Here is a 27168-nt window from a genome sequence, read left to right on the forward strand (position 1 = left end):
AGGCTCCGTACACCTTCCCATTCCACCCCAGTAGACAGCCCAAGCAAAAGGCTGTCATTTTTTTAACCTTTTCTTAGTGGCCTTTTCCTTCCCAGCAATCCTTCTCCCAAATCCCACCCGGGTTCCCTCCCTCTTTTTCTAATCTATTAATAAAGAATAAATGATTTTTAAATGATAGTGACTTTATTTAGTTTGAAAGAAAGCTGGGGGAAGGGGGAGGGTGGGTTCCTTACAGAAAATCAGTCAATAAAGGGGGCGGGTTTTCATGAAGGAGAAACAAACAGATATTTCACACGGTAGCCTGGCCAGTCATGAAACTGGTTTTCAAAGCTTCTCTGATGCACAGCGCTTCCTGGTGTGCTCTTCTAATCGCCCTGGTGTCTGGCTGCGCGTAATCAGCAGCCAGGCGATTTGCCTCAGCCTCCCACCCCGCCATAAAGGTCTCCCCCTTACTTTCACAGAGATTGTGGAGCACGCAGCAAGCAGAAATAACAATGGGGATATTAGTTTGGCTGAGGTCTGAGCGAGTCAATAATGATCGCCAGCGACCTTTTAAACGGCCAAATGCACATTCTACCACCATTCTGCACTTGCTTAGCCTGCAGTTAAACAGCTCCTGACTCCTGTCCAGGCTGCCTGTGTATGGCTTCATGAGCCATGGCATTAAGGGGTAGGCGGGGTCCCCAAGAATAACTATTGGCATTTCAACATCCCCAACGGTTATTTTCTGGTCCGGAAAGTAAGTCCCTTGCTGCAGCCCTTTAAACAGAGCAGTGTTCCTGAAGACGCGAGCGTCATGAACCCTTCCCGCCCAGCCCGCGTTGATGTTGGTGAAACGTCCCTTGTGATCCACAAGTGCTTGCAGCACCATTGAAAAGTACCCCTTGCGGTTTATGTACTCGGTGGCTTGGTGCTCCGGTGCCAAGATAGGGATATGGGTTCCATCTATCGCCCCACCACAGTTAGGGAATCCCATTGCAGCAAAGCCATCCACTATGGCCTGCACATTTCCCAGAGTCACTAACTTTCGTAGCAGCACCTCAGTGATTGCTTTGGCTACTTGCATCACAGCAGCCCCCACAGTAGATTTGCCCACTCCAAATTGATTCCCAACTGATCGGTAGCTGTCTGGCGTTGCAAGCTTCCACAGGGCTATCGCCACGCGCTTCTCAACTGTGAGGGCTGCTCTCATCTTGGTATTCTGGCGTTTCAGGGCAGGGGACAGCAAGTCACAAAGTTCCATGAAAGTGCCCTTACACATGCGAAAGTTCCGCAGCCACTGGGAACCATCCCACACCTGCAACACTATGCGGTCCCACCAGTCTGTGCTTGTTTCCCTTGCCCAGAATCGGCGTTCCATGGATAGAATCTGCCCCATTAACAACATGATCTCCAAAGCACCGGGGCCCGTGGTTTCACAGAATTCTGCATCCGTGTCCATGTCCATGTCCTCATCATGCTTGTCGCTGCGCTGCCGCCGCCGCTGCCTCCTCACCTCGTTTTTCTGGTCCTGGCTCAGCATAAACTCCACGAGAACGCGCGAGGTGTTTACAATGTTCATGACTGCTGTTTTGAGCTGAGCGGGCTCCATGCTTGCCGTGGTATGGAGTCTGCAGTGTTCACCCACCCAGGAAAAAAGACGTGAAATGGTTGTCTGCCGTCCGTTGCTTTCATGCAGGGAGGGAGGGAGGGAGGGTGAGGCTGTACCCAGAACCACCTGTGATGTTTTTTGTCCCATCAGGCACTGGGATCTCAACCCAGAATTCCAATGGGCGCGGGAGACTGCGGGAACTATGGGATAGCTATGGGATAGCTACCCACAGTGCAACGCTGCAGAAATCGACGCCAGCCCCGGTACTTGGACGCACACCGCCGAATTAATGTGCTTAGTGTGGCCGCATACATTTCGACTTTATACAACCTGTTTTCCAAATTCGAATTATATAAATTCGGATTAATCCCGTAGTGTAGACATACCCTAACATGTAACACTTCAACAGCTCCTTTATTTTGCATACGCCAAGCAGAAACTGACAATTAGTAGTTAATGGAGGTCAGCTAGGCAAAGCCCACTACCAACATCTTGCTCCTATAGGTATCTACACCAATCTCACACAAAAAAAAAAAAAAAAAAATTGAACTCTCCCTCACTCATGTTTTCGTTCGGTTGTGACCAGAATGATCTTTTAGAACTTCCCCATAGGCTGGTCTTCCAGATGGGTGAGAAGGTGGGCCAGGCTACAGGTGAAGGAGCTCCAGCACATTGCTCTCAGTTTTATTATGTTTCCCTAGAATGGGTGAGTATTTAAGGGCTTTTCTACACTTACAGTGCTGCAGTGGTGCAGCTGCACCAGTGCAGCTGTGACACTGCATTGCTTTGGGTACGTCTTCACCACCTGCCGGATTGGCGGGTAGTAATCGATCTATCAGGGATCGATTTATCGCGTCTAGACGCAATAAATCGATCCCTGCACGCGCTCCCCGTCGACTCTGGAACTCCACCAGAGCGAGAGGCGGAAGTGGAGTCGACGGGGGAGCCGCGGCCGTCGATCCCGTGCTGTGAGGACGTGAGGTAAGTCGATCTAAGATACATCGACTTCAGCTACGCTATTCTCGTAGCTGAAGTTGCCTATCTTAGATCGAATCCCCCCCCAGTGCAGACCAGCCCTTAGTGAAGACACTCCCTACACTGATGGGAGAGTGATAACTGAGCAACGCAGTTATACTGACACCGGGAGTTCGGTCAGTATAATTGCATCGCTCCGGTGTGTGCATTTCCAAACACAAGTGATGCAGTCATACTGACATAAGTTGTAGATCAAGGCTTAGTCAGGACATGTACAGACAAAATATTTCAATGTAAGTTTAAATTTAACAGCAAGTTTTGCTTTTTAAAAGCTCCCCCGTATTAGCATTTCATATGAACACTAGTTTTAATCACACATTTGTGAAAATCTGGGAAATTACAAAATTAATTCACTACTATAAAGTAGGTTAACAATATGTTCAGCTGAAGCTGATAAACTAAGTTAAATCTGCAGTAAAAAAGTGTTCCTTATTAACCTTTAAAAAAGTAGAACATTAACAAATAAATTGATAATTACCTGTCAACTTTGATTCGTGCCAACAGAGGTTCAAGCCATCCCACTGTACATTCACAATGAGCATCTAAGAAGGTGATGACTTGGCCTTTGGAAGCAGCAGCCCCCTTCAATCTGGCTCTGATCAATCCAGAACGTTGCTCCATTCGAATCACATAAACTGGTACTTTTAACTTTTTCACATAGTTTTCTAGTGGTCTCTTCAAGAAATCTGCAAAATATGACCAATCGATAAGAAATATGAATTAAGATAACATGGTAATGATATGACTAGCTCCAGTAGCTCTGTAGCTGTACAATGTAACTATACAATCTGTGGTCCAGATTCACAAGCAAACTCAGTAATCTTGTTTCAGCAGTGAGACAGAAACCAAGCTGTTCAGTAAAAAGGGAGTCCTGAAGCTCTTAGACTGTAAGTTGCAACACCATAAGTCTCAGATGTTAACAATATAATGCACCACATGACTTGGACGTTAAAATACTTTTTACATGTCTGCTGCATATCTACAAAAGGACATGTAACACTTTTCTTTAAGTCTTCAATCTAAGGCTGCTCTTTCAAATATGCCTCCCACTAGCATATTAATACTTAGCTCTATACTTTGAATTTGTATAGCTTTATGTACAAACCCGCACAGATTATTTTTGCTCTCAACTGTAGAGGTGATTGTGTGCCTACCTGTGAATAGTATTTTGAAACAGGTTTTTTTTTTAAATGGGAGGCTACCATTTTATGTATAATAATTTGGTTGTCAGCACTTATCAGTAAGGTTATACCACTGTTCTAAGATGCTATAATGGAGACTATAGTTCTAGGACTTCCACTCCTTTAGGAGACTGAAACGATGATATGAAGCCTTACTTGCCCAGAAATGGCTGAGTATTCTCAGACGGACGTATTGTAGTATTCTGAGAATGGATATGAAAGCTACAGGGAAAGGAGTGTCGGAATACCACAGCAAGAAACAACCTCCCAATACTTCGGCAAAAGACAATGTGAAACACTGAGCTATGAAACAAGGGACATCATTTCTTCACATCGGTTTCTCTGTTCCTTTTTCCTGCTCAATTTCCCTTATTCCCTTCTCTCACTGCATACCATGAAAGAGATGGGGAATGTAAGATGCTTACATTAGGATTAATTGAGATAACCAAGTTTTTGCAGCAGTAGACATATGTCATCTTCTCTGCAACCACGCAGGCTCAGAGTGCCTAGGTGGCTGCAGACTCAGTCTTGGAAGGACTAGATTTTTATTGGTAAATGTCAATTTCACCACACACACACAAACCATTTAAAATTGTTTTCCATATATCAGCGGTTCTCAAAACTCTGGGCTGGGACCCCAAAGTGGGTTGCGGCCCCATTTTAAAGGGATCACCAGGGCTGGTGTTCAGACTGGCTGGGGCCCAAGGCATAACCACAGCCCCACTGCCCAGGGCTCAGGCTTTGGCTTCAGCCCTGGATGGCAGGGCTCATGTTACAGGCCACCCCTGGAGATGAAGCCCTTTGGCTTCGGTCCCCATGCCTGGAGCAGTAGGGCTCAGGCTTCAGTCCCCCTTCTTGGGATCATGTAGTAATTTTTGTTGTCAGAAGGGGGTCGCGGTGCAATGAAGTTTGAGAACCCCTGGCATAGATAATTTAAATTTACAGATAAAGAAAAATGCTGCTTGAGAACTTACAGTTTGGATTTATAACTATTTACTTGGTATATTTTGATATGTAATGTTGACAATTGTCACTTTAATTGTTAAAAACTTTTAAAATCTCGGTGTCTACTGTCAGTGTTAGACCCCACCCCATTGTCTGTTCTCCCCATAATTTCTTATAACTGTAAAAATTTAAGTAGATAAAAATTGAAGAGATGCTTAAAAATAAATATTGACACAATCCATCAAAATTATGTAAAAAAAAAAATAGAATTCTGTCAAGCCTACTTATCTATGGTGGGAGACATTCACCTCACTACCAAAAAGTAATGAAGAAAGTAGCAGACTATGAGACAGTTTGATGGTATGGGTTTTGTGGTACTATAATTAAGGAGAATTTCCTCGCATGCAGATTTAATACATGACTAATTTCATTTTTGCTTCCTTTAGAATTTCAGTTTCTGCCTAAGGTGTTCATATTAATTTATCACCTCAACTCCTCACAGTTAAAATAAAAGGCAAAATCATCTAAGCATAAATGAATATTTGAACTGTCGAACGACCAACTAGCTCTCCTTAAGTAAAAGAACTAATGCAATACACTAGTTCCAGCAGACTTTCAATCACCTACGGAATTAAAATTATTATTTGTATTATAATAGCTGCCAAAGGACCAAATCACACATGGCTGGATAGTCTCTTACCCTGAAGAGCTAGTTTAGGATGGGTGGCAACCAGTGGGAGAACAAACAATTGAGGGAACAGGGAAGAAGGAATATGATTAACAGTTGTAGGAACACAATCACAAACTGGCTGTGTTCACAATTAGCAGATTTCAAGTCTATTGTATATATGTATAAACATGTAAATAAACAATCTAATGTAATATATTCTATAGCTACATTAAGTGTCTGGACTAAAAGTGGAGAGTTTTACTACTTGTGTAGGAAAGTAAATCTACAAAAATGAGCCAGTATAAAATAAAGTAGGTTTTGCAATGTATGGGAAGTGTAATGTTGCACAAAATATGCCATGAACTCTTAGCGTCTGTCTTGCAAATCTCAAGAGGCAGAGCTGACCTGAGGGTGACTACCATTTGTTGCCGCTGCTTTGGCTGAATGAGCTCTAATTGACCCTCCAGTGACAATCTAGTGAAGGAAAAAAAGTAGAAATGCATTTTGACAGATCTTGAAAGCTGTGTTATACCAAAAGAACCTACAAGCAGGATAGACTTTAAATAGATCTCTATCTTCTCCAGAGAAAATCAAAGACTTCATTTTTGCTAGCATGTTCTAACAGGGACTGAACGAAAAATAAGGATAACCTGAGTGGCACAAACCAACCAAGAATACATAATACTTCTCTCTAAAATATTTTACAAAAGGTATTTTGTTTGAGTATACAGCCCTGCTTACAAAATATTAATTCAGATTAAATAAGCCAAATTTATCACAACCAAATATACTCCTCTCAATTTAATTGCACCCTTCCAGACACATTAAACAAACAGAACTGTGGGTCAGCCTTATGACAATACTTTGCTCTGATCTACGTGGAAGCCATGGTTTCAATTTCTGTTCTTTCCCTCCTACACCAGCCACTTCATGAGAAAGAAGGAGCATGTCATATTGATTAATGTGTTCTTCCTGTGGAAAATTCAGTAGTTGCTGTAACCTTTGAAAATAGCCGAACCATTTATAGCTAAATCAACTGAGACAATGACGCTGACCTGAAGTGTGCAAGTGTAATACCAGGAGACTGGTAAGGCTCTACCAGAAACAAATAAAATTTTTAAAAACAACACAACCAGGACTGGCAAAGATCCAGTGCGAGACATCTTGTTCTGCTTACAGTACAGTAAAAGGCATGCTCACTCATTTCATGTAAAGATTAAAGAGCTACTATTTTTCAGAAAATAAATCTGGTCAAAAATTCTATGAATTTTGAAATTTTGAATGTCAGAAACAGGAAAAATGTTGATGGAATTTTTCCTTAACCATTTAAATCAATTATAGAACCAGGTTGGAATTGTTCAAATTTTGAAATTTCAATGATATCCTGATTTTGAAATTTGGGGGAAAAAATCATTAAAAACATTTGTTTCACTCACATACATACATCCTCATTTTTCAACCAGCTCTAAAAAAAGAGAAATGAGTCATTCTTGGACATTATCTAGCTAAGGGCAACAGTATTTTAAATGGAGGCCAGGGATACAATGTTGGGGCCTAATTTGCAAAAAGTGAAAACACTATTGTGAGTATTTCCAGTTCCACCAACTTCAAGGGGACTGTTCATAGCAATAAACACTATGCTCTGTATTAAGTGTTTACAGGATTGAGACCTTAGGTAGTACTGCAAGTCTACTCAGAAATAAAAGGAAAAAAGGGAAGAGTCTGCTGCCTGACTCAAAACCTCCCTCCAGAGAAGTCAGGAAAAGAACCAGGGAATTCTGACTACCAACGTTCTTCTGCAATTAGTTGTGTAAGACACTGTTGAAGTATGTGTTGTGTCACCAAACTTCCCTCTCCAGAGACTGCTTCATATAGCAGTAGAGGGCTATTATCCTCTCTATAGTAATGTTGCCTTTTGCTCAGGTGACAATGGTCTGTGTTGGAGATGTAAAGCTTTTAGGTTCAAACCTGCTAATGATCCATGTATTATGGTGGGACTAGTTTTTTCAGTTTACTTAAAAAAATGCAGGAAGTGATATAAAAACATTACATTAAAAGAATGGTAAGCTTGCAAAGTCAAGCATGCAAAGTTAGAAAATGCCATAATTTAGGCTGCCGCTACAACCTGAATTAGGCCCCCTTAGGTGTATGCGTTATGATGCAGTCTAATTACATACTCATATGCTGTACTTTTTTTAAGAATAAGATTCCTGCTTCATTTAGTGCACTAGATGGATAGCAAATTAGTCAGAGGGTTGTAAGGATAGCAAGAATATTCATCTATAGTTAAGTTATTGGACTAGAAACCAGGAAATCTGGGTCTACCCCTGGCTCTGTCACAGACAACCTCTTATGCAATAGGCAGCAAAATTCTATCATGATGCATGTGTGCAAGAGGTCTGAATTGAGGCCTCACTGGCAATCTTAATTCTGGCATTTTCTAACTTGAGCACCTAATTTTGAAATATTTACATTCTTGCACCGTAGTTTTTTGACAGGTTTCAGAGTAGCAGCCATGTTAGTCTGTATCCTCAAAAAGAAGAACAGGAGTACTTGTGGCACCTTAGAGACTAACAAATTTATTAGAGCATAAGCTTTCGTGGACTACAGCCCACTTCTTCGGATGCATATAGAATGGAAAAATTCCATCTTGTGACGCCAACTACAACAGTGCCATGTGAACACCCGTTCTCACTTTCAGGTGACATTGTAAGCAAGAAGAGGACAGCATTAACTTTTTCAAATGTGTGGGAAAATAAAGCAGGGGAGGCCTTCTTTTTAATAGCCAGAGCTGTGAATCTGAAGGCCCTGAAATAAACCCTCCAACAGAGATCTGTTATGCTGACTGCCATTACACAGAGCAGTCCAGGCCTAAGCCTGAGCAAGACTGAACAAGACAGTTCTCTGCCAAAAACTCGGTCAAGGGTAATGTCCGGGGGGGGGGGGGGGAGGAGATGTGTGTGGAAAAAACCCAGAATAACTGCAAGGCTGCAACAAACTGCTTTAGCAACATAATAACCGCAAGTTTATGAAACCGCTCGAAAAATAGAATATTTGTTTACATTAAGAAATGATTTTTGCAATTGCAAAATAGCTGCAACCTTTTCCAATTCCAGCTATCTGCAAAATGACCAATCACAGACCCTCTGTAGGCGTCCCCTGGAAACCCCCCCAATCTTTAACCAAAAGACCCCGGAAAATAACATGCATCTTGAGAAATGTACCCAAACTGGTGTCAAGTACCACCCCTGGGGAAAACCACCAAGTGCCCCTCTACCCAAATAAACACCCACTTCTCGGAAATTAATGAGGAAGGTACCAGGGGGAAAGGGGGAGAGGGGACTGACCCCAACCCTAATTTCTTAACTCTTGGTTTAAGGGAGGGACTGACCCCGACCCTAGTTTCTTAACTCGCAGTTTAGGGGAGGAACTGACCCCAACCCTAATTTCTTAACTCATGACGTATTGTTTGTACTTTGCTTGCGGTTTAATGAAATAAAAACCCGCCTGCGAGCGGCCCCCGGGATGTCAGTCTTCGGACTGCACCCCAGTGCACTGGTATGTATGTCAATAAACTGGCCTCAGGCTTGAGTCTTTGAACTAAAATCATTGTGTGGGTGTCTTTGACCACAACAAATGTAAACAAACTTGTTTCAGCGATTAGCTGAACAAGAAGTAGGACTGAGTGGATTTGTAGGCGCTAAAGTTTTACATTGTTTTGTTTTTGAGTGCAGTTATTTTTTGTATCTAATTCCACATTTTTAAGTTCAACTTTTATGATAAAGAGATTGCACTACAGTGCTTCTATTATGTGAATTGAAAAATACTATTTCTTTTGGTTTTTTTACAATGCAAATATTTGTAATCAAAAATAAATATAAAGTGAGCACTATACACTTTGTATTCTGTGTTATAATTTAAATCAATACATTTGAAAATGTAGAAAACATCCAAAAAGATTTAAATACACCTCTACCCCGATATAATGCGACCCAATATAACACAAAAACTGATATAACACGGTAAAGCAATGCTCCAGGGGGGCGGGCCTGCGGACTCCGGCGGATCAAAGCAAGTTCGATATAACGCAGTTTCACCTATAATGCGGTAAGATTTTTTTTTGACTCCCGAGGACAGCGTTATATCGAGGTAGAGGTGTAAACAAACAGTACAATTAATCGCATGATTAATCGCGATTAATTTTTTTAATCGCTTAACAGCCCTAATTGTTAGGCTATTGTATAAATATAAACACCAATGATTAGGAAGACAGGTAATAGTTATGGGGCATTCTATCATTAGAAATATAGATAGCTGGGTTTGCGATGACTAGGAGAACTGCATGGTTACTTGCCTTCCTGGTGCAAAGGTTGCGAATTCTCTGGAGACATCCAGATAGACTTATGTGTAATGCTGGTGAGGAGCTGGTGGTCGTGGTACATGTAGGTACCAATGACATAGGGAAGAATAGAAGAGAGGTCCTGGAGGCCAAATTTAGGCTGCTAGGTAAGAGATTGAAGTCCAGGACCTATATGGTAGCATTCTCTGAAATGCTTCCGGTTCCATGCGCAGCGTCAGTTAGACAGGCAAAACTGCAGGGTCTCAATGTGTGGATGTGACAATGGTATAGGGAGGAGGAGTTTAGATTTATTAGGAACTGGGGAAACGTTTAGGAACAGGGGAGCCTATACAGGAAGGATAGGCTCCACCTAAACCAAAATGGAACCAGATTGCTGGCACTTAAAATTAAAAATTTAAACTGTAGAGCAGTTTTTAAACTGAGGGCTGGGGGAAAGCCGACAGGTGCAAAGGAGCACATGGTTCAGACAGACATCCCTTAGTGGAGGATTAATGGAGATCTCTATGTCCTAGGAAGAAGAGGAGGATGGAAGATGATAAAATACGGGTAGGATCTGATGATTAACAGTCAAATGAAAAAGAGTCCCATTCAATTACATCATGTAATGGCAGACAGCTAAAAAGTGACACCTTTTTCAAGTGCTTATATACAAATGCTAGAAGTCTAAATAATAAGATGGGTGAACTAGAGTGCCTCGTATTAAATGAGGATATTGATATAATAGGTATCACAAAAACTTGGGGGAATGAGGATAATCAATGGGACACAGTAATACCAGGATACAAAAGATATCGGAAGGACAGGAAGAGTCAGCATGGATTCACCAAGGGCAAGTCATGTCTGACTAACCTAATTATCTTCTATGATGAGATAACTGACTCTGTGAATGAGGGGAAAGCAGTGGATGTGTTATTCCTTGACTTTAGCAAACTTTTGATATGGTCTCCCACAGTATTCTTGCCAGCAAGTTAAAGAAGTACGAGTTGGATGAATGGACTATAAGGTGGATGGAAAGCTAGCTAGATCATCGGGCTCAACAGATAGTGATCAATGGTTCCATGGCTAGTTGGCAGCCGGTATCAAGTGGAGTGCCCCAAGCATCGGTCCTGGGCCGGTTTTGTTCAATATCTTCATTAATAATCTGGAGGATGGTGTGGATTGCACCCTCAGCAAGTATGCAGATGACACTAAACTGGGAGGAGTGGTAGATATGCTGGAGGACAGGGATAGGATAGAGAGGGACCTAGACAAATTAGAGGATTGGGCCAAAAGAAATCTGATGAGGTTCAACAAGGACAAGTGCAGAGTCCTGCACTTAGGACAGAAGAATCCCATTCACTGTTACAGACTAGGGACCGAATGGCTAGGAAGCAGTTCTCCAGAAAAGGATCTAGGGGTTACAGTGGACGAGAAGCTGGATAGGAGTCAACCATGTGCCCTTGTTGCCAAGAAGGCTAACAGCATTTTGGGCTGTATAAGTAGGAGCATTGCCAGATCGACAGACATGATCATTCCCTTCTATTCGGCATTGGTGAGGCCTCATCTGGAGTAGTGTGTCCAGTTTTGGGCCCCACACTACAAGAAGGATGTGGAAAAACTGGAAAGAGTCCAGCGGAAAGCAACAAAAATGATTAGGGGTCTGGAGCACATGACTTATGAAGAGAGGCTGAGGGAACTGGGATTATTTAGTCTGCAGAAGAGAAGAATGAGGGGGGATTTGATAGCTGCTTTCAACTACCTGAAAGGGGGTTCCAAAGAGGATGGATCTAAACTGTTCTCAGTGGTAGCAGATGACAGAACAAGGAGTAATGGTCTCAAGTTGCAGTGGGGGAGGTTTAGGTTGGATATTAGGAAAAACTTTTTCACTAGGAGGGTGGTAAAGCATTGGAATGGGTTACCTAGGGAGGTGGTGGAATCTCCTTTCTTAGAGTTTTTAAGGTCAGGCTTGACAAATCCCTGGCTGGGATGATTTAGTCGGGATTGGTCCTGCTTTGAGCAGGGCCTTGGACTAGATGACCTCTTGCTGTCCCTTTCAACCCTAATATTCTTTGATTCTATGACAGAACAAGTCATGTTGGTGGAGGAGTGGCACTATATGTGAAAGAAAGCGTAGGATCAAACGAAGTAAAAAAATCTTAAATGAACCTAAATGTACCACTCTAAGGATAGTATCTCTAAGGATAGTAATTGCATGCTCTAATAAGAAGAGTAGCAGTAGGGATCTATTACGGACTACCTGGGCAGGATGGTGATATAGGGACTGTGAAATGCTCAGGGAGATTAGAGAGGTTATAAAAATAAAAAACTCAATAGGAGATTTCAATTATCCTCATATTGACTGGATACATGTCACTGCAGGATAGGATGCAGAGATAAAGTTTCTTGACACCTTAAATGACTACTTCTTGGAGAAGCTAGTTCTGGAACCCACACGGGGACAGGCAATTCTTGATTTAGTCCTAAGTGGAGAACAGGATCTGGTCAAAGAGGTGAATATAGCTGGACCGCTTGGTAATAGTGACCGTAATATAATTAAATATAACATCCCTATGGTGGAGAAAACACCACAGCAGCCCAACACTGTAGCATTTAATTTCAAAAACTGGGACTACACAAAAATGAGGAGATTAGTTAAACAGAAATTAAAAGGTACAGTCAGTGCCAAAAGTGAAATCCCTGCAAGCTGCATGGAAACTTTTTAAAGACACCAGAATGGAGGCTCAACTTAAATGTATACCCCAAATTAAAAAATATAGTCAAAACTAAAAAAAGTGCCACCGTGGTTAAACAACAAAGGAAAAGAAACAGTGAGAGACAAAAAGGCATCCTTTAAAAAATGGAAAATCTTAGTGAGGAAAATAGAAAGGAGCATAAACTCTCACAAATGAAGTGTAAAAATATAATTAGGAAGGCCAAAAAAGAATTTGAAGAACAGCTAACCAAAGACTCAAAAAGCAATAGCAATTTTTTTAAAAAAAATATATTAGAAGCAGGAAGCCTGCTAAACCACCAGTGGGGCCACTGGACGATTGAGATGTTAAAGGAGCACTCAATGACTATAAGGCCACCACGGACAACCTAAATTAATTTTTTGCATCCGTCTTCACAGCTGAGGATGCGAGGGAGATTCCCAAACGTGAGTCATTCTTTTTAGGTGACAAATCTGAGGACCTGTCCCAGATTGAGGTGTCAGAGGAGATTTTAGAACAAATTGATAAATTAAACAGAAATAAGTCACCAGGACCAGATGGTATTCACCCAAGAGTTCTGAAGGAACTCAAATGTGAAATTGCAGAACTACTAACTGTAGTCTTAACCTATCATTTAAATCAGCTTCTGTACCAAATGACTGGAGTACAGCTAATGAGATGCCAATTTTTAAAAAGGACTCTAGAGGTGATCCCGGCAATTACAGGCCAGTAAGCCTGACTTCAGTACTGGGCAAACTGGTTGAAATTATAAAAAAAAACAGAATTGTAAGACACATAGATGAACATAAATTGTTGGGGAAGAGTCAACATGGTTTTTGTAAAGGGAAATCGTGCCTCACCAATTTACTAGCATTCTTTGAGGGGGTCAACATGCATGAGGACAAGGGGATCCAGTGTACTACACAGTGTAGTTAGATTTTCAGAAAGCCTTTGACAAGGTCCCTCACCATAGGCTCTTAAGTAAAGTAAGTTGTCATGGGATAAAAGGGAAGGTCCTCTCATGAATTGGTAACCGATTAAAAGATAGGAAACCAAGGGTAGGAATAAATGGTCAGTTTTCAGAATGGAGAGGAGTAAATAGTGGTGACCCCCAGAAATCAGTACTGAGACCAGTCCTATTCAACATTGTCATAACTATAAAGGGAAGGGTAACAGCTGTCCTGTGTACAGTACTATAAAATCCCTCCTGGCCAGAGACTCCAAAATCCTTTTCCCTGTAAAGGGTTAAGAAGCTCAGGTAACCTGGCTGGCATCTGACCTAAAGGACCAATAAGGGGACAAGATACTTTCAAATCTTGTGGGGGGGAAGGTTGTTGTTTGTGTTCTTTGTTTGGGAGTGTGTTCGTTCTCGGGACTGAGAGGGACCAGACATCAATCCAGGTTCTCCACATCTTTCTAAACAAGTCTCTCCTATTTCAAACTTGTAAGTAAATAGCCAGGCAAGGCGTGTTAGTTTTCCTTTGTTTTCTCAACTTGTAAATGTACCTTTTACTAGAGTGTTTATCTTTGTTTGCTGTACTTTGAACCTAAGACTAGAGGGGAGTCCTCTGAGCTCTTTAAGTTTGATTACCCTGTAAGGTTAATTTCCATACTGATTTTACAGAAATGATTTTTACCTTTTTCTTTAATTAAAAGCCTTTTTAAGAACCTGATTGATTTTTCCTTGTTTTAAGATCCAAGGGATTTGGATCTTGATTCACCAGGAGTTGGTGAGAGGAAAGAGGGGAATGGTTAATTTCTCCTTGTTTTAGATCCAAGGGGGTTGGATCTGTATTCACCAGGGAATTGGTGAAGGTTTCTCAAGGCTTCCCAGGGAGGGAAAATTGATGGTGGCAGCGGAACCAGAGCTAAGCTGGTAGTTAAGCTTAGAAGTTTTCATGCAGGCCCCTACATTTGTACCCTAAAGTTCAAAGTGGGGATCCAGCCTTGACAAACATATTCATAAATGATCTGGAAAAAGGAGTAAACAGTGATGTGGCAAAATTTGCAGATGATACAAAACTACTCAAGATAGTTAAGTCCCAGACAGTCTGCGAAGAGCTACAAAAGAATCTCACAAAACTGGGTGACTGGTCAACAAAATGGCAGATGAAATTCAATGTTGATAAATGCAAAGTAATGCACATTGGAAAACAATCCCAAGTATACATATAACATGATGGGGTCTAAATTAGACGTTACCATTCAAGAGAAATCTCCGAGTCATTGTGGATAGTTCTTTGAAAACATCCACTCAATGTGCAGCAGCAGTCAAAAGTGTTGGGAATCATTAAGAAAGGGATAGATAATAAGACAGAAAATATATTGCCTCTATATAAATCCATAGTACGCCCACATCTTGAATACTGTGTGCAGATGTGGTCACCCCATCTCAAAAAAGATATATTGGAATTCAGAAAAGGGCAACAAAAATGATTAGGGGCATGAAACGGCTTCCGAATGAGGAGAGACTAATAAGACTGGGACTTTTCAGCTTGGAAGGGATGACTAAGGGGGGATATGATAGATGTCTATAAAATCATGACTGGTGTGGAGAAAGTAAATAAAGAAGTGTTATTTACTCCTTCTCATCACACAGTAACTAGGGGTCATGAAATGAAATTAATAGGCAGTGGGTTTAAAACAAACAAAAGGAAGTATTTTTCACACAACGCAGGGTCAACCCATGGAACTCCTTGCCAGAGCATGTTGTGAAGGCCAAGACTATGAAAGGGTTCACAAAAGAACTAGATGAGTTCAAGGGGGATAGGCCCATTAATGGCTATTAGCCAGGATGGGCAGGGATGGTGTCCCTAGCCTCTGTTTGCAAGAAGCTGGGATGGAAAACTTGATTACCTATTCTGTTCATTCCCTCTGGGGCACCTGGCATTGGACACTGTTGGAAAACAGGATACTGGGCTAGATGGACCTTTGGTCTGACCCAGTATGGTCGTTCTTATGTAGTCATTTAAAAGTTGAAATAAATAGTTCAATAGTTCTATGCAATGGCCCTGCCACAGTGGCTCATAATAAATGGAAGTAAGACCGACATCTCTTAAAAGGTCTGAACGGTTTTTCTGTGTATGTTTGGCTAGCTAGCATGGCTTCACCTGGTTTCTTCTCTGATCCTTGCTAGCGCATTCCCTCTTGATATGACCTGCAGTCATCCAGTGCTGACCTAGTTCTTAGTACAGAGGGACTAATTAACTCAGGTGCAACGCTGACAGATGAGGTGTCAGCACACGCAAAGGTCCCCATGTCTCCACTCCAAATACATAGCTGTGTGTTAGTATTGTTAAAATAGATATTAGAATTATAAGAATGTATTTAGATTTTACAGAATGCTTATAAATTGCTGCATGCATTAATCTCATTTATAACATCTGTATCTCATACTGTAAGATGATATTTGAGTTTTGCATTGTGGTTCTCTGTAACTGTATAAATCACCAGACAGGTGAGAGGCATTAATTAGTGCGAAATGCTGGTTTAAAACAGAAAGTCCCTGTTAAGTCCCTGCCCATCACGGAAGGCCCACCAACAGACAGACAGACTAGTGTGGAACATTAAAAAGGACAAAAGACGGTTTACTCTCCCCTGCCCATGAAGATGAGTCATGCAAGCAAATTCCTCCCACCAGCTGAGTCTGCAGCGTAGAGCGGAAGGCGGGGGGGGTGGGGGAGGAGGGGGATAAAATTCCCCAACAAGAAGGAACTGTATCAAGGGCAGGTGCAACCACTAGGCGAACTAGGCAGTCGCCTAGTGGTTGAGGACACCTAAAAGCCCAAAGCCCGCTCAGGCGAGGAGGTGGAGTGGAGGTGGTGTGGGGGGAGGGTGGGGGGGGGGGAAAGAGGCGCGCCGGGGGGGGGGGGGAGGGCGGCGCGCGGGGAGGGCCGCCCACAGTAAGGGGGGACACGCACACAGGGGAACCGCTCCCCGTCCCAGATCACCTCCACTCTGTCTCCTCCGCTGAGCACACAGCCCCCGCTCTAATTCTTCTCCAATCGGCGCTGCAAGCCTGGGAGAGGAGAATTAGGGCAGCGCCGGTGTGCTCAGCAGAGGAGGTGGAGCAGAGGTGAGCTGGGGTGGGCTCCCCGGGCGGGGTTAGCTGCAGAGGGGGGGTTGCTGCTGCGGGCGGGGGGGAGGGGGCGGGCGGGCAGGGTTAGCTGCTGCGGGGGGAGGGTCAGCGGGGTGGTGGTGGGGGGGGGGTGTCGCAAGGTGGAAGTTTCGCCTTGCACCAGCCCTGACTATCTTTATGCTGCTTGGACTCTGGGAGCAAGAATTACTAGCCATAAGCACTAGACCCTAGTGCTTAGTCTGGGTTAGCCCTAAAGAACATATAGAGCTTGTTTATTATAGAAGCTTCTATTACTTTTTGAAACTGAAGTTTGGAGAGAGAGAGAGAGAGAGAGAGAGAGAGAGAGAGAGTGTGTGTGTGTGTGTGTGTATGTATATATATATATAAAAATAAATCTTTAGATAGTTACATGGAATTATCTACAATGCTGGTTATTGGTGTGAGATCTGAAGTGCAATTGACTGGGGTAAGTAACTGGTCCTTTGGGACTGGGAGTAACCTGAATATTACTGTGATCCTTGCTGTAAGGGACCATCTATCACAAAATCAGGCTTACTTGGGTGGTGAGACAGATCAGAATACCCCAGGGGACTGTCTAACTCATATTAAAGCTGTTATAGTGATTGAGGAGTGAACACTTGACAACTGGTTGGTGAAATCTAAATACAGAATCAACCAATTTGGGGGTTGTGCCTGGTTCTTAATAGTCTGCCCTGCGGTTGGTACTCTCACTCTTGGACCACTGCAGGACAGCTTGACATCAGGATCCTCTTTTTAACTAGTTTCTTGCTGGCAAAATGTTAGATATAAAAAAAAAAAGACATCAATAATCATATATATATAAATTAATAATGCTTCATAATTTTGTTCAGTAGCTAAAGATGCAAAAGTAACAGATATGTTTTGTTTCCCTAATGCTTTTCTTTCCAGTGTAAACAGAACTGTGATATTATGCAAATTCACTTTGCTATCAGCAGAGACTGGCAGGTACACAACAGGCTCCAGGCAAGACTCACTGCTTACTCTATTCCAATTAAATTGGAAGACTAGAATTCGAAATATGCTACTTAGCTAGGATGAACATCTCCTTTTAAAAAAAGGCTTATTTCAATACAACAGAATACTTAACCAGCATGTGTAGAAACCTTTATGCTTTCAACTAGTGTGTCTTTCAGTCTTCATTAATTTAAAATCATGTTTCCTGTGAAATCAAACAGACCTGTTTGGGTGGTGGAGGGGTGGCGAGAAAACTTCTCAATTGCTGACAAAAAACTGCAAGTGAAATATATTTCAGTGGTCTCAAATTACGAATACTGTATCTCTCTAGACCAGGGGTTCCCAAAGTTGGCTCGCGGCTTGTTGAGGGTAAGCCCCTGCAGGCTGCGAGACACTTTACCTGAGTGTCCGCAGATACAGCCACTCGCAGCTCCCAGTGGCCGCGGTTCGCCGTTCCTGGCCAATGGGAGCTATGGAAAGTGGCGCAGGCCGGGCCACCGCTTCCCGCAGCTCCCATTGGCTGGGAACAGTGAACCGCGGCCACTGGGGGCTGTGAGCCCCTTACAGGGCCTTACCCTGAACAAGCCGCGAACCAACTTTGGGAACTCCTGCTCTAGACCAAATTAAAGTATTTTAGTAGTTTAAGCCTCAACATCTGAAACATACATTTCCTTTTGGTTACAAAGGGTACACAAGTGTTCTGCTTTTCATAAAAAATGGAAAAAAGCTGACTTCAAAAGAGTTTAGGCTTTTATGGGGCTAACATTTGACTTCAAAATGAAGGAGTTTCTCATTTTAAAATGGGGTTGAATGACCCCTCTTCCATTAAAATTGAAAAGATAGGACATTATCTAGAACAACAAAAGTAAGGGAAATAATACACCTATATTAGTTTGCCACAGTGTTTACGAGTCATTCCTCACCATTTTCAGGCTACAATTAAAAGTGGCTCTCCATGATTGACCTTTAGCACTATTCCAAAATAGTGCCAATTAAGATGTTTTTGAAAGATGAAATAGTGAATATCATTAAAGATGAAAATGTAAGCTTATTTTAAATTTGTACATACATATTCTAATTAATTTGGAAAGTTTAACCCTACAATAATCTCTACTGTAATATATGCAAATTAGTATCAGAGGGGTAGCCGTGTTAGTCTGAATCTGTAAAAAGCAACAGAGGGTCCTGTGGCACCTTTGAGACTAACAGAAGTACTGGGAGCATAAGCTTTCGTGGGTAAGAACTTCACCCACGAAAGCTTATGCTCCCAGTACTTCTGTTAGTCTCAAAGGTGCCACAGGACCCTCTGTTGCTATATGCAAATTAGAATCCGGATTTGATCTGTTCCAAGAAATAACTACTAAAAAAAAAAAACAGGAGGAGGAGGAGGAGGAGGAGAGGGAGATTAATTGAGCTAAAGATGTTGAAATTTTATCATTTGTCTGAGCTACTACACTGGTAATTTTTCAGGGATATCTCAAATACATACAATAATTTAGCTACATAGTGCATTATCAAAAGTGCACATAAAGTGAATGAAGAGCTAACTTGTACAGTAACTACAGCTCTTTGAGAAGTTTTGTCCCTATGAGTGCTCCACCACAGGATGCGTGCATGCCTGTGTGCTCCTGATTGGAGCTTTTAAGTCAGCAACATCTATGATCTACACCAGTGATCTATATATCCTCGTATTCCGGTGAGCGAGATTATATAGGGAAGGATGGAACAGCCGCCACTCCAGTTCCTTCTCAACTACAAAATGCAAGGAGGTTCTGCAGCAGAAGGGGAAAAAGGACAGACGACAGAGCACACCTGTAAGGTACAATGTGAGGGGACACGGGGCAAAACATCTGCAAAAATTCCAGTTATTGTACAAGTAATCTCGCCTTTGAGATTTTGTGCCTATGGGTACTCCACAACACAAGACTTCCAAGCAATATCTCAATGTGGAGGCAGGTGTTGAAGAGGCAGATCTAACAGTTCTGAGGACAGTGTCATGCCTGTCATGTACTATTCCTCCAATACATGCATTTTTTCTGCAACCCTATATACACATTGCTTATTTTTTTCCTTACACTATCATAATAGTTAAGTACATAATTGTGTGAAAAATCCAAGTCATATACCTTACAGAGAATATATTTTATGAATTTAATCAGGAGCGAGTTATGAAAAACTCTTTTCAACCATCACCCTCTCACATAATTCAAGAATCAAGGTAGTTAATTATAAAGTTAGTTTACCTGTACCACAACTAGCCAAAAATTGACAGAATTTTTTTTTTTTTTTAAATCAGAGAAAGTCATTTAGTCAAAACTGAAATGTCCCATGAGAACATGTTAATTTCCATGAAATGTTTTTTAAAAACCCTGTAAGAACAGAATGTTCTGATTTTTAAGGACTTCTCATTTTGAAATATATATATTTTAATGTAATTATTTTTTCATTTTAGTTTTATGTTTAAATTTGTGTGCTTACGTTGTTACAAAACTGAATTACAAAATGTGACAAATGAAGGAAAGCGTATGTGAAGGACATGGAATTACTATGTAATCTAAGAATACAGTAATATAATGATGTTATGAACACTGTATGTGACTTGGTCAGTGAGGGCAAGTTCTTCTGTATTTTGTTATAAAAGTTTCCTATATGAATGCATTGATCTAGCTTAATAAGGGCTGTAGGAAGAACCAACAGAAAGACAATGGCTCCAGATACGAAAATCCCAGCACACACTTGAAAGACAATTGGCAAAGCCATCAGCTTCAAGAACTTTACAGCCTATCTACAATGATCTTTTGCCAGGCTGGGAAATTCAAGATCAAAAAGACTTAACAGCTTTTAAATGGGGGTCTCCCTGATGCATGGGGGAGAAATGGTTTTATGAATTATGGAAAGACTATGCCAATCAGACTGTAGAGATCTTGAGGGAGGGAAGGGGTCTACAGGAAATTTAGACCATTCCACAGGATAACCATGTGGAAAGTGGTTAGTTATCTGGTCAACCAGATGTCTGTTTTAAGAACTGTTTTTATCTTAAATGCTTTTGTTCTAAATAAATAATACTTTGTTTTAAGGAGGCTGTTGTCACTGCTTACTACTGTTATTGCTGGAGGAAGAAACAGATTTGGAGGTACTGGACATAGGTCAGATCCTGTTGAGGCAATCTCGGTTGATACACAGGGGGCTGCAACCCAAGACCTGGTCTGAGAATTGTATCATTCCATCCCAGAAGAGGCAACTGCAAGACAGACCTGAAAGGGAGGGCAGCATTCGAAGGGGCCAGGAAGGCATAGAGTTAGCCCGGGCACCATGACATGTGTTCCTAATGTCTAGAGCAGTGGAGGGCAACCTGCAGCCCACGTGCAGCCATCAGGGTAAGCTGACAGTGGGCCATGAGACTTTTGCGGACGTTGACCATCCACAGGCACAGCCTCCCACAGCTCTCAGTGGCCGTGGTTCACCATTGTCGGCCAATGGGAGCTGCGGGAAGCGGTGGGCTGGCTGCCGCTTCCTGCAGCTCCCATTGGCTGGGAACTGCGAACCACGGCCACTGGGAGCTGTGGGGGGCTGTGCCTGCGGATGGTCTGCAAAATGTCTCACAGCCCGCAATCAGCTTACCCTGATGGGCTGCAGGTTGCCCACCACTGGTCTAAATGAATCCCATTGTGTGTTTCTTGGAAAGTTTGAGGTTCCAATTATCTTGGAACTTCTTGTACTAGTACATTCTCCAATATACGACTGGGTTTCAAATAGCCCGAAATAGGCTCTGCTGCACATTCTGCTTGGTACAGAGAAAGCTTCATCAGTAAACAAGAAAGCCAATATTTAAGTACATCACCAACTGAAATTTGGGGAAAACTAAAATTTAGGGACTACATTTGCATCCTAGCTAGATTTCAACAGTAAAAAAATATACAAATTCATGGCTAGCAGAGCGGAGTTTCACTGACTAGAAAACATTTTAAAAAGTAGTTCTGATCAAGCAAGTTTTTCTGCAGGAATATAGTGGAATTTGCTTTTGTACATGATTGTTCTCTCTTCATTTGTCCTATGTTATTTCTCAGTTTAATACTTTATTTCCCAGATGTCCCTATTGTTCCATGCAATAGCAGAGTTGTATTGAATCTCTGGACCATAACCACTATTCAAACTTTAGCCCCACTACTTCTTTGCCTTTTTGCTTCATTTTCGTGCAGTGCTTTCCTTCAATTCAGCTAATACTCTGACTCTGAGATTAGATTCAGTGGCTCTAGGGATGGCCTTCAAAGTTCATGTTGATGTCCTCTGTAGCTATTCACCTGCTTAATGTGTCATCCTTTCCATTCACTATCCTCTACCTAATGAGCAATCTCTAGCACTGCTGCAACATCCCCAACTTATGGAAATAATCTTCATTGGTTATATAAATGAAGGTAACAGATGACAAGACAATAAAACAACTGGTTAACGGATGTTACACACACACACACACACACACACACACACACAGGGCTTCTCTTTCACATGCATATAGACACTTAATATTGGAGAAAATCCTCCACCAGATTTGGGTTTTTTATTTTAGGTTTATATTTAGTATTTTATTTTATATTTATCAATTACAATACCAATCACCAATTCTTATGGATACGATTATGTCATCGTGGTCACCACTGTCACATAACTGTAAATTCTACCATTTATCTGGACCCTGCTGCCACACATTATCAGTGTGTTAGTTTGCTTTGATCTAGTCCCGTTTCAAAACAGAACTATGTTAAAGCTAACTAACAAACTGTTAATGAATGGCAGCAAGGTCCTCACAGTCACTGTGACCACAGCATGAATTTTTTTTTTTTTTTAAACAGTGACTGATATAAATTATGCATAACTTTATCCTGACAAAACTATATAATTCAATTAAAATGTATTTGATAGTTAGTATTTAATATTAATATTTAAAAATTAAATCCGAATTTTAAAGAAAAACTAAATACAAATATTAAAGTCAAAATCTAAAATGACACTTTTCAATTTTTCTGTAATGCTTTTGTTGAGCCAAAACTGAATTTTGGAAATTGAAATGTTGTTCTGATTTTGAATTTTTTTTTTTAAAATATCACATTTGTCTGTGGAATGAAAATGTCAAGTTTCAACGAGCTCTAACCTGTGCACATATGTTTATATCTTTGAGTTATTTAGGTTTTTAGGGCAGAAAGCTGTCTGTGTTCATTTGATCAGGTGATGAATATAAAAATCTTACATGCTCTAAGACAATGGTTCCCAAACTTTTTTCCACCAAGGACCCCGTTAGCATCTGATTAAATGACCCAGACCCCTTTTGTTTCTGGTTCTACTGGAATATACACAGCAGCATGGGAATGGTCCTGCCTGCTCCCCTCAGAAATGATGCATCATGCTATGTGGAACAAAATGGCGTCCTTCATGTGGCAAAGTGCCAGAATTTCTTTCCAGTGTGTCCTGGCCCTGCTTCCAGGGACAGACCCTAGCATAACCCACAGTGGACTCCCATGATCCAGGGACCTCACTACGGGAACCACTACTGGAGAGGTTTGTGAATGCCTTAGAAAGCAAACCGTACTACAGATTGCACAGAATTTGAAATAAACAGTCTAGTGGCCCTTTTTAAAATTATTATTATTATTAAAGATACCCAGAACTGCTATGTCCTTTATAATGTTAAAAGAAGAATGCAATGGGTGGATCGGTGGGCTTTTACTGTATATTCAGTGTGGAATGTTCCAGATACAAACAAATGTGGGCATTGTTTCATTACTACCATTTTTCAAATATTCTCAAAACTATTTGTCCTTGCTAAACCAATGTCAAGCCTGAATTTCTTAAAGCAGTAAGTCATGAAGCCACGTAGACAGCATCTGAAAACCAGCAACACAACAACACTGTATTACCTCTTTCACTGGCATCATCTACAAGTACAATTTCTTCCAGCAAGTGTCGTGGCGACCGATTTATCACACTATGGACAGTTCGTAAAAGCGTACTCCAAGCCTCATTGTGAAACACAATGACAACACTTGTTGTAGGAAGATTGTCTGGATACACCTTTGTTTTACACCTATGGACAGAAAGGTAAATCAAACAGGTTCATTGATAAGTCAACAATTTTTATAACAATTTTAAAATATAATTTCTGGGTTATAACATTAAAAATACTCCAATAGTAGGATTTAAAATGTGAAAAATGAAAAAAAGATCAAGAGTTTGCAGATTTAAAATAGCAAATAGATATATTTGCACCATAACATGTCTCTGTGTGTTCCAGCTTTGTGGCTCTTTTTAACATACACTGGTGTAAAGGGTTAAGAAAAGCGTTTGTCACTATATTATGCTGAACCGTTCAAACCCATAGTAGAGAGGCAAGGAAAGGATGGAGGACTGAATGGCTCAGTAGATTAAGTAATGGAATGGCAAGCTTTTCATTTGCGGTGCATGTATTGCTCCCTGCTCTGGTCAGCAGTGACCAGATGTTACCATCTGACGGCTGTTCAGTCACTTGCAGTGCATAAATTGAGTTGGTGAGAACAGGATAAAGAAGTGGCATCCTTGTTAACACCATAGGCAAACACACAAGATGTGTATTGAAACTATTGTCTCATTTCTTTTACGTCCTTGTATACCTGTTTTGTGAATAAGGAGGATCAATCTTCCAAGGATGCCACCTCTGATAACATTAAATTAGATCTATACTCGCTTTAAGAAAAAAACTTAATTAAGCAAAAGCTATACAGGCTGGGAAGTGAACAGTTTTACAACAGAAAAAAAAATCAGAAAAATTAAAAGTATATTTGCACAAAAGTAATTTATTTGGAATATTGTATGTCTGGAAGAAAAAATAATTTAATATAGCTAGCATTATATATTTAGCGTTATCCTACTCTAGTAGTTCTTGACATTTGGGGGGAAATGTAAGATTTTAAAATACCCTATAAAATTCATGTAAGTTAATTGTGTATTGAACTTTATAGTAGCTTTTTTAAAAAAAGCAAAATTATGTTCATACAACCTTTTGCTACTGAAAAGTCACATTTGATGCCCCCACTCTAGGATACAAAAATGTTTTTTCCGGTTTTGCATATATTGGACATGCTATAAAAGCTAGTTTAAAGGCAAAAAAAAAAAAAGATTTATATTTAGTTAATTTTACTGGCTGAAAGTAGGCTAAAAAAAGTTTTCATATTTGACGTTTTGAAATTTGTATGCAAGACTATAATGTCTCCAAGAGCACCACATACCTTAAAAAGCAAATGTCTAGCCTACAGACTGGATCACTGTTTTTCAGCAAGCAACCCCGCACAGAATCAGGTAGAGAAATCAATATACTGCACATAAATTTTCAAAAAACTGTTGGAAGGCTTTAAAGTGCAATTCTACTTTAAAAGTGACTATAAAAACTTAGCACTTTTTTTACTCCTTGTATATTTTCAGAATCATATGCAAACTATTGTAATATAAAATTTTAGTTCTGTCAGCTTTGGAGAATCAACAAAGCAATGTAGAAATATGAAATCAAAATCAGAAGAGGACAAGGAATACACTTTATGGAGCTTCATTTCTATCAATAGAACTGTTTTGTTGAATTCTAAATTGAGAGATCAAATGAACTGCAACAGGGTTCATGATAGGCAGTACTGACGCATGCCACCCCAGAAGAAACGCCAAGAAGGATGCTGCCTTAGGAAGCCTTATACCTTCCAACAGCCTTCAGGGAACTGTGAGGAGCATTCAGCACGTTTCCTCCAAATTTAGGGAGGGGGCTAGCATTACTGGCCAGTGTAAAAGAATAGGGCAATGGGTCTGCATCCTCCTCCCACCCTCATTCAATTTGCAGAAGATAGGGTCACTAAAAGCACTAGCCAAAACTAGTTCTCATACTCTGAGCATAAGTACTACATTTGTGCCTGAACTTTCCGAGTGGGAGTGGGGTGGTTCCTCCAACTGAGAGCAGAACCCACAAAGTCTGGGGGCATACAAGCTCCAACATGCCTTACTGAGGGTGAGCTACAAACACATTCCTCAAAGATGCAGCTGAGGATTTTTGGGCCTTGGAGTGAACTGAGTGTCTTTCTGTAAGGGCTACTTAAGCTAAATATTAGCAAAGTCTACTACAACTAGTAATCCAATTAGACAGTCTTCAGGTGGAAACATGTTAACCTTTCATTCTTTCCTCATAAAGTACAAATAATCTAGGAAATACTCTAACAGCCTAATCCCATCAAGACTGACAAGGCCCTATGCACATCTAAGTATTTTCCATTAGGAGTATATAGCGCTGGTAGAGTTCTAATTTTAATATGGGTATTTTGACTTCCGATGAGCAACTTCTCTCTAACACTGACAATCATCCAGTATCCATACTATAAATTGAATCTGGATCTTATAAATATTAGAACCAGATGCAGAATTTGGCCTTCCTTCTGGGATAGCAGAGACAGCTGAACAGGCAATTGGATCAGGGGCTGAAATGAAAGGTTCATCGGGTCTAAAAACCAAGACTGCCTTTGCCTAGGCTGGAGCCAGAATTATCTTTGCTGAGTCTTGTTTGATCATTCTGATTACCCTTGGGATTAGGGGAACTGGATGATAAATGCATGTGTAAGGCTGTAGGAAAATCACGGGCTGTGATTTTGTTGAGGAAACCGCAAATTGTTGCAATTTTAAGTGGCATTGCAACTTGGAACATGGAGCCACCTCTCTCATGACTTGGTGAGGGCCATGGCAGATGCAGAGGATGGGACTAGTTTCTCCGTAGCATTCACCACCCCCTCACTGCCCTAGCTCCATATTGAGCACCACTGCCTGCACTCAAGCCCTTCTGGCGCTTGCCTTGCACTTTGCCCAGGTGAAGGTCTACCTGCACCTGGTAGTGTGGGTCAGGGCCACCAAGCAGCAGTGTCTCCTACCCAACTTCAAGGACTTTCCTTTCCACAGCCACCCCTATGCACCGAGGGACAAGCTAGAGGATGTCCCAGTGAATGGGGCTGGATGGGCTTGTCTCTCCTGCAGGATACAGGGCTGGGAAGGCTTCTAGAGATCTCTGATCTGGGTCTAGCTCCAGGATGCAAGAGTTTGGACTCCAACACCACACACGGCGTGGGGGAGCAGTGGGAGGTACTAGTCATCTAGTCAATAATGAAACAAAACATTTAGGTCCCGGGGCTTTGACTTCAACTTTCGAACAACAACGACGACAACCAAGTCAACTTTCTTACAGCCTTATACATGAAAGCTGATGACCAAGGATCAGGAATGCCCCTGCCATGGACCTGTGATCCTGATCCCCTGCTGAAGAACTCTTGACACTTTCTGTTGTTCAATGTTGATAATATCTATGGAGCGTTGACGTCACTAAGTATTTTTTGAATGACAATGTCCTTTACCGACAAATTATGATTGCTTGTAAGTTACCTGCTGAGGCAAAAAAGCAGAACATTCTGAAGACCTGGTAAGCGGAGAGCCACTAGATTTAAGTTGTGACCAATACACTTGTTCCACAGACATACTGCTTCCTGACAGGGGGGTGGATCTTGCTCCTCTGTTAGTAAAACATTACTGCTTGTTAATATATGGACAGATGAGCCTTTAAGAACTGGAAAACATG

The 27168-nt window shown here is 41.4% G+C and overlaps 1 protein-coding gene across 3 annotated transcripts in view; it reads right to left on the reverse strand.

Annotated features, from left to right (window-relative positions):
- Nucleotides 1–27168, reverse strand: part of GALNT1 (polypeptide N-acetylgalactosaminyltransferase 1) — a 204066-nt gene that overhangs the window by 58829 nt on the left and 118069 nt on the right. For all 3 annotated transcript variants that reach the window (XM_034761367.1, XM_034761365.1, XM_034761364.1), the window contains 2 exons: nt 23459–23625; nt 3105–3312 (listed from right to left, as the gene is read on the reverse strand). In XM_034761367.1, the coding sequence (XP_034617258.1) occupies nt 3105–3312; nt 23459–23625 (375 nt within the window). The remainder of the gene's footprint in view (nt 1–3104; nt 3313–23458; nt 23626–27168) is intronic.

The sequence above is a fragment of the Trachemys scripta genome, chromosome 2, assembly GCF_013100865.1.
Source record: "Trachemys scripta elegans isolate TJP31775 chromosome 2, CAS_Tse_1.0, whole genome shotgun sequence".
Lineage (NCBI taxonomy): Eukaryota > Metazoa > Chordata > Testudines > Emydidae > Trachemys > Trachemys scripta.